Raw genomic sequence first — 8,745 nt, 5'->3', positions numbered from 1 at the left:
CTTACTTGCCCAGGACTAATGACTAGACAGAGAAATTATCATGTAATTCACTGTATATTTTAAGTGTTGCCAATGTTTTACATCATTTTTCTACTTCTGGCAATATAGGTGTGCAGATATTGAAAATATAATGTATTAGCATTAATTTTGTAAGTATTAAAGACAGTTTAACTTTTAGTGTTCACATCATTTTTGCATTTAGTGATTCTAAAATAGTGCACATCATATCACAAACTGCATAATATTACCAGTATTTGTTTTTTATTTAAATTAACCAGAAGTTACTTTTGCTACAGTCACAGTAGAATAGGGAGATTACAGAAAACTGTAGATTACGGAAAACTAAATACATTTTCTGAAATTCAACGGTGTAGTACAGCAGCATAAGGACACTAATATTTAACCATGAAATTTATTTTAACTTGTATAGTTAAACCTTAAGGTACATTTTCAGTAAACAAGAGTTCAAGAATACTTCAGCCACATTCTTCCAGAACATTTATAAAAAGTACACTTCAGAAGTACCCTGTTTTGACATGCACTTATAAATGTTATCCTGCCTTCCTGGTAATACTGTGACTCATAGCAACGTTACTAGCTTGATTTTCTTTTTACAAACTTTTTTTTATTCTCAGCTCAGCCCTGCCAAGTTTTTATTTTACTTATTTGCCTTTGCTAATGCAGAAATAAGTACACTGGAGGAATGTGTCTCATTGTACGACTATGTGAATCTAGAAGCTCTTTCTTCACATGAAATGTTTCATCCTACATAAAAGTCCAATGCTAAAATGAAACTCCCCAAACACCGTGTGCAGTGCTGGAAAACTAACCCAACTAAAAGTGCCACTACATCACAGCCATCCTCTCTCTCTATGAGCTATAATTAGACATCAACTCTTGAAATGAAATGCTGGAATTTCCCACCATGACATCATGGCTACTTAAACTTTCAAACTAAGCTCAAATGTGCGATAAAGCAATAGATGGCAAAAATAAACAGGTCATCAGCTTAACTGCCACAGCTATGATTAAACAGTGATAACAATGTGGCACGGTATGGTTCAAGTGGGAAGGCCTGCCTTTACAAACTGCCAAATAAGGCCCTTTCCAGCAATATCAAGTAACTTGGATTCAGGAAGAGACGATGAGGCTGATGCAGGCAAGGATGTCCTGACTCATAGTTTCTTGGGAAGCCCTCCGGGCTGAAGAACTTTTGTTATAAAGGGCACTGGTCTGGAAAAATGTGCCAGACACATATTTAAACCTCTGATTACTGAATCAAAACAAGAACCCATGTCATTCTGCAGCAAGAGATAAGAATGCAGGAAAGGAATGTATAAAGATTACCTTCAAAATCACTTCATGCTGTCTGGTCCAGCAAACAAAACTGTATATTATTGTGAAAAAGCATCTACAAACTGACAGCCATACAATATGCATCAGGAAATGCCTAACCAAAATGACAAAAGCTGGATTACGTCCCTTTATAAATTAACACAATTAAGTTAACAAACGTTGAGAAGCAGTTCATAATAGGATAACCAAAAGGGAACCTCTATAATTGAAGGACTGTTACAAATAAGTGACGGCCAGGAAATAATTCTACCTCTCCTATTACTGTCCTTTGCAGCAAAATGGCAAATGTGAGGTAAGGAGAGCCTACCAAAAGAATGCTGTATAACCATAAAAAAAATGCACCAGCTCGAAAATACTAAGAAATACCAGAGATTGCTAGCCTGCTCCCAGTGAAACAAAGCATTAAGACATACAAAAATCATAACTCCCTAACCTAAAAATTGAGGATCAAAATGCAAGATTTAACCCTAAACCTCCATCATTCTCAACATGTTTTGGTGAAGGTTAAACACTAAGATATACATCCATCCATCTTCTTATCCAGGCCATGGTCACAAGGCAGCAGGATCCCATCAAAGCAATCATTGGGCACAAGGCAGGAACAACACTCAGTCAGGGCACCAGCCCATCAGTGAATGAGCACACACGCATGCATGCATGCATGCATGCACACACACACACACACACACACTTTGCCAATTTAGCAACCCAATCCACCTAACCTGTGTGTCTTTGGACTTTGGGAATTACCCAGAGCAACCTGAGGAAACCCATGAAGTCACAGGGAGAAAATATATATTCTAACAAAGCTGCACTATAAAAGGTGATCATGTCTTAGCCAGGACCAACAGTAAAGACTCTAAATGTTGTTCAAAATATGCAAGCATGAATTTCACTGTACTCCTGTATATGTGACAAAAGAGACCCAATAAACTTATTGATATCTGTGCCATCTACAACGATTTGAGAAGACCAGAAAAATCCATGTAATGGGAGCAAGGGTTAACCTAGGATGAAGACATACTAGTACCTCTGCAAAACTGAAAATCTTGTGACAAATCTTTAGAGATAATTATCAGAGTGCAAGAAAGAAGTAAACAAGCAAATCACATTAAATGCTGAATAACAAATCACTGCAAGACATCTCCAAATGTTGTTTTGAAACAACCCACTTCTACCTACAATGTACATATCTAATTTCTAGTTGATACTGTTTGTGCAGATACTGAAAACTCTGAAGAGAATGGCCTGTAGCAAATCACTTTGGCAATTTTCATTAGAGAAAGGGAGACATCTTTGGTAAAAGAGGTACACATCTCACGGGTAAAGGGTAAAAATAAATTACTGTAAATTCAGTAAAATGGGAAAAAAGTGGATGAAGGATAACAACTACAAATTCTTGTGTCACTTGTAACAAAAATATTTTTATAGTTGGGATGCGTTATCCCTTAAATCAGTGAAACATACTCTATGGAAAAGCATTCATGAAATTACAACTTAAAATATTTTACTAACATTATTATTGGTTTTGTCATACTGTAGTATATTACTAGAGAACTTCCTTTTTTAATCTGTACTTCTTCATTAACAAATAGTGTCACTGGGACTTCACACACTCCTGCAAATAAGTATCTAAGTCCAGCTGACTTATAATTAACATAGCAAGGGTAAATATCACAGTCTACTGGGATGTTCCAAACAAAGTATCTTCATGATTCCTGTAAGATCATAAATGAATTTCCATAGCCTCTACCCTACCTCTCCAACTCAAATGCATATATAGACAAATTACCTTCTGAGCATTATAAATACTGCTAAAAGCAAAGAAAGGACTAGAAACAATGCAATTCCTGGTTTAGGCCATGTACTGCTTAATGACTTTCTGCACGACCTTGAAAAATTCTCTATACAGACTAATGCTTAATCCTGAAAATTCTATGTGGTTTAGCATGTGAAGGCTTTAGCACCAGGAGACTCCTCATTCAGTACCTGATTTCTTATACAAAATGGAAAAATTGCCTTGCCCATTTTGTCTGTTTAGGCTTCTGACTAAAAATCCTGTGAAACAGAACACTTCCAGTTTAACCCAACCCAAATCACTTAATTTCTGTCCTACTAGAGGTAGGTCAGAATAATGAGGAAATATGGTAGTTAGTTTTGTTGCCTCATAGCTCTAAGGAAGTGGGTTTTACTCTCATTTCAGTCACTGTACCTGTATATTCTTTAAGAAATTCTGATTACTACTCAGGTTCCAAACACAGACAGTTACGTTAACTGGAAAATTAAAAAAAATGTCCAACAGAGTGACACCATGGGTGCATGCACAAGTTTGACAAAATAGACCAGCATAACACCCACATTTGTTCTATGACTTGCATGCAGATAATCTTTTAAAACTACTTCAATGTTCCACCTGAAATAAGCAGCATAGTCAATATTTAGCAAAAGGGAGTGCTAACCGGTTAATACTTTATGAGAACAAAATATTACATCAAAGCAAACAAGCTTTATTGACAGGACAAATATACAAAAGTGTTGTCAAACTACTTTAAAAAGTTAGATAAATTAATAACTCTCTGTTTATAATATTAGAAAATGAACTCCAAGAACAATTTATTAAGGTTTTGGCGTGTTTACAACCTTTGAGCACAAACAGATAAATTTGTATTACTAGAGTCCATTTTCAAGCATCAGCCATGTTGTGAATATGAATGAATTTTTAATTTAATTTCAAATTGTTCGAGTCATCAGAAAAATATTCAGAAGGGAAGGCCAAATGTATTAGGTCAATATAATTCACAGATCAAGATAAATTGCGCACCATGAATTACTAGACTTAAAAATATTTGTAGTGACATACAAACAGTACAAAAATACCATCTTGAATAAAGTCATTAAAAGTGTGCCATGTTAATGTAAGTGTACAGACTTTGCTGTGGGAATCAAATTAGAAAATGGTTGACTTACAAGAGGAAGGTAGATATATAAAAGGAAATTATTCATCATTTTTACAGTAATTTAAATAATTATGCCTCTTGTGTAGGTACAGCTTGGATGTGCAGCTATGATCTCTTACTATAAAGCAATCCAAACCAGTATAATGGAAAATGTAAAGTTTGGCCCAACCACCAGAAGGTAAAAAGGGTGGGGTGGTGAGGGAGTGGGCATGGGAACAGAAAACAGGCCTCATGGTATTAGGCCCCACTGAAGTCATGGTTGATTGGCGTGTTATCAGGCCAATCGGTGTCTCCACACATGCGGGCCCGACCAATTAAAGCCCACCCTTCTGAATAACTGTCTTTTTAGCAAATGTGCGCTCCCCCGTTGATAAATGCGGCAAGTACCAAGACGTGGTGTCTCCAGCGAGTCTTACTGCCAACAACTTCCCATAGCAGCGCCTGACTTAACTATCAGCCTCCCGTAATCCTGTATCTCCTCGTTGTGAATTTAAAACAGAAAGTACAATAGTGGGGGAAAAGTCTCGAACTCCGTTATTTCCGCTGACTACGATCTATGCCCGCTGAACGGAAACGCGTGCGGGGCGGCGGCCTCTCGAAAGCCGTTATGTGACTAAAACCGTGTCCCTTGGCAGAGCCTCTAGCATCACCCCTAGCGTTTCCAGCTAGTATCGTGCCAGGTACACAGCGGGAGGGAGTGTGTCCGTCTCCCTTTAGTTTAACCGTATATAGTCTATAACATGGGTACATTTCAACAAACTTTACGCAACTTGTTCGACGTCAAGAGGCAAAATAAAAGTAGCGCGCAAAGCGGTGTCACCAACTTACCGTTTTCGGCATCTTTTCACTCTGATTCCCCCTTCCTTAAAAACTTTTTTTTTTCTTTCACAAAATATATGACGTACTAAAAAGTCCTTAGCAGAGAAAACTGAAGTCCATGCGGGATGCTGGCAAATTTGAAAACTTCTCTTGAGGTCCCGTTATCTGCTGCACACAGCTCGCCGCTTCTCTTTACTTGCGTTTCCTGCTAACGGAACTCTAATGTCTCAAACCACACCCAGGAAAATGAAGAAATGAGGGCTGTAAGAGACCCCGCCCGCCTGCCGCCAGCTTCTGAGGAATCAGAGCAGTCTGTCCGGCCTGCCGAAAAAAAGTGTGAGAGAAAGAGTCAGAGTGGGTGGGACGACTAACTGCAGGCAACGCGCAAATGAAGACCCTCGCGTTGGAACAGACGGGAGCAGCTGGTTTTGTACGCGCACACGCGGGGCAAGTGTCTCCCGCGCTTAGATGAAGGCTTGACGAGCACAAACAAATATCGTCCTATCGACCGCCGATATACTGTTTGTGCGCACAAGAACACTTAATACGACGAGTTGAATGGACTCGGGTTACTCGACGTGAACTCTAACTACTCTTGACAGCTTAGACAAACAGAATGTTGCTCGGCAAACGCACACCTATGGTCGTGTCTGCTAAGTGCAAACAAACATTAACGTGAGTTGGTCGAATCCAAGTATGTAGGGTACACTTAATGCCCACTTGTGGTTACTTAATGTCTGTTGAGCGTTCACAAACACGAATGTGATTTGGACGATCCCCGCGATATAACGTGGGGATCACACATTCTATGCGTTCATGCATATTCTGCCACCCGTACACACACAGCCCAATGGCTGCAATATCCGTACATGCTGTTGCTCGTGTCTGCCAGGCACATGTAGATGCCAGCAAGACGCCAGTAACCACGAAACGGCCACTTGGGCATTTACAAGCAAGCTACTTGAACACGCACTACTCTATCATTGCGGGCGCTCGTACTGGATAAAGTTTTTCTCTTGACACATCCAAATTCGGCGGCGTGAACTCGATGCGCACTCGTATCACTCGTTTCCGCTTAAAGTTCAGCGACCGCTGCTCGAGCACTAAAATACTCTTCCATTGGATTCTCTTCGATGTAGGCTACGGCTTACATTTTACTCGTGAATAATACAAGCGTGGCGACTTCAATTCCACTACGTGGAAACTCGCCCACTGGAGACTTCTTAAATATTACCAATAAAAATGGCCGAGCATGGCTACTGATCCTCCCTGTAGACACTATTAACATGTAACTTAAGTGCATAAACAGGAAGAGCTGTAGTCCTAATGGTTAATGGTAAAAAAATTGTTGGGTGTAAAAATTGAAATCGAATTTGTATTCGTACCAGTCAATAAACGGGCATATAATACTGAATGATGGTAACAGTTAATGTATGTTTGAGAGACTGCAGAAGGCTGGTCCAGGTGCTGTTCCTGCCTTATGTCCTACGAGTGCTGGAATAGGCTCCACTTGCCCCAGGACCCTGGCCTAGATAAGGAGGTTAGGAAAAAATACTGACATGTTGTCATATACACTGTCTTTGCTAGCACACACATTGGCCCCTTCTCAATTAGCCACAGGCTGATTTTTAGCATTTTTAAGGGAAAGTGTGGCACTGTCTTCCATCTCTCAACAACAGTAGTGTTGGACAACAGTTTTACATTTAAGAAATAATTGTTGACTTCGTGATTTAATGCACTGTTAAAATGCTCACAGCAAACGCAACAGAGTTGAAATAATCAAAGTTTTCCCCCTTTCTTGTCTAGAAAAGTATTTAATTTTGAAGTATGTGAAATTTTCTTTGTGCCTGGTTCTGCTAATGTGTTTCCAGGTTGCTTGGGCAGACCCTTGGACCCTGCAGTGTTCTAAGCATACCTTTGCTCATGTGTGTGCATGTGCAGCCTGATTATTTCAGTTCTGTCTTGGGGCTTGAAGATTAGAACTCTTTTAATTAACCCATCTAAAGTGTGAGTGAAATTGTATATCTTGCTGTGTTAGAATAGCTGTCATCCTGAATCGCAGCAAGAATGTATGTAGAATATGATTTAGCATTTTGCCCATTCAACAGAATTTGGATATTTACACATATTCATTTGTGTTTCTACCCTTGATATTGAGTATTTGATGTTGACATATTTTAATTTTTACTGTATGATAAAATAATGTGTTGGTGGATCTTCATCTCTGTTTTGCTCCTACATATTACTAATCTTCCAAAGCTCTTTTTTTTGCATCTCAGATAATCTTTTCATCTACCGTGGTCTCTGCTTTTACATTCATGCTGTAGACTCTGTCTCATACTACTCACTTGGGGCCAGAAGCACCGCACTCACTTTCCCCAACATCATAAGCTGAGCTGATCCAAGGCAGATCCTTCCCAAGACTGACAGTGGCCATGCACTCAGGCCAGTGGATTTAAGAAGAGAAGCAGGTCTTGTAAGTACTGCTCTTTAAGTACTTAATCCTCTCTCTCTGTCTGTTTCACTCAAACACACACATCCCTTATTGCAGCTTCTCAGGGTGACTGTACCGTTTCTGAAATTGTGACCCTCCCCGCTTTCTCAGGTCCACTTGGCCTTTCTGGAAGTTTCATTTCAAAAACACCAATGCTTGCATAAATCACTTTCGTAGACTTCTTTCAATATCATGATTATATAAATGTCATGCACTTAGTGCAAAAAACAATAAACATTTGTGTGTATTTTGTTTAAAAAGAAATCATCTGTTGCTTGCATGAAACTGAGTTCATATTTTCAAAAATTATGGTCTTCAGCTGTAGCTAGGTTTATCTAGTAGTTCTTTATTTATCCATTGTCGGCCCAGATTCTGTCACAGCAGTATTAGGCACAAGTAAGGATTCAGCTACAGCAATGCATACACCACTTATTTTGGGTCAGTTTTGAGTTACTGATTAACTAAACACATAGTTCTTTGGGATGTGGGAGTAAAACTGGATTACTGAGAGGAAATCCTACATAGAAAGTGACCAAGCTAGGATTTGAACACAATCTTTTGGAGCTACTGTATGAGACATCCAGGAATGCTGTTTAACAGGAATTTTTGGTTTCCTCTCCTCTGTTGTTAATTGGCCAAAGCTTTTGTTAAGTGGAAATTCTTTTAGCTCGACTTTGTGTGCATTTAAACTAAAGACCTGAGTATTAGACATTTAGCTAGACATAAAATGTTTTTTGTATAGTCATGTGCTACAATATTGACTCCTTTTTGTAAACCTGTCAACTCTGTACTTAGTATGTAGGTACTGTATACAGTATATCATATTGAATTGAAGTAGTTACACTTTTGCATGCAGTTATGTTTGTCAGTACTATGATGCTGCCTCACAGATCTTAAGTATTAATCCCACTTCTTGTTACAGTCTGTGTTGAGTATGCACATTTCACCCTATTCCTTCGTAAGGTTTTTCTCCCCATTCCCAACAAAGTACACGTTGGACTAATTGACAGTTATACATTTGCTCCTGTAAAGAGTGGGCTTGCACTTTGCTTTTAGCCACTCCTTTGGCCTGCAGATTGCTCCTATCCCCACGTGTTAGTGTCTATGTTTAACATTAAT

The 8,745-nt window shown here is 39.1% G+C and overlaps 2 protein-coding genes across 2 annotated transcripts in view; one reads left to right on the top strand and one right to left on the bottom strand.

Moving 5' to 3' along the window:
• Window positions 1-5,433, bottom strand: part of msna (moesin a) — a 64,417-nt gene extending 58,984 nt beyond the window's left edge. Inside the window, exon 1 of the mRNA XM_039766342.1 lies at window positions 5,142-5,433. Within this exon, the coding sequence (XP_039622276.1) occupies window positions 5,142-5,153 (12 nt within the window). The 5' untranslated portion in view covers window positions 5,154-5,433. The remainder of the gene's footprint in view (window positions 1-5,141) is intronic.
• Window positions 5,434-7,371: 1,938 nt separating this feature from the next.
• Window positions 7,372-8,745, top strand: part of las1l (LAS1 like ribosome biogenesis factor) — a 91,147-nt gene continuing 89,773 nt past the window's right edge. The window contains exon 1 of the mRNA XM_039766341.1: window positions 7,372-7,608. The gene's annotated coding sequence lies outside the window, so the exon portion shown is untranslated. The remainder of the gene's footprint in view (window positions 7,609-8,745) is intronic.

This window comes from Polypterus senegalus, chromosome 10, assembly GCF_016835505.1.
Source record: "Polypterus senegalus isolate Bchr_013 chromosome 10, ASM1683550v1, whole genome shotgun sequence".
Lineage (NCBI taxonomy): Eukaryota > Metazoa > Chordata > Cladistia > Polypteriformes > Polypteridae > Polypterus > Polypterus senegalus.
This window is presented reverse-complemented; position numbering and strand designations above follow the sequence as displayed.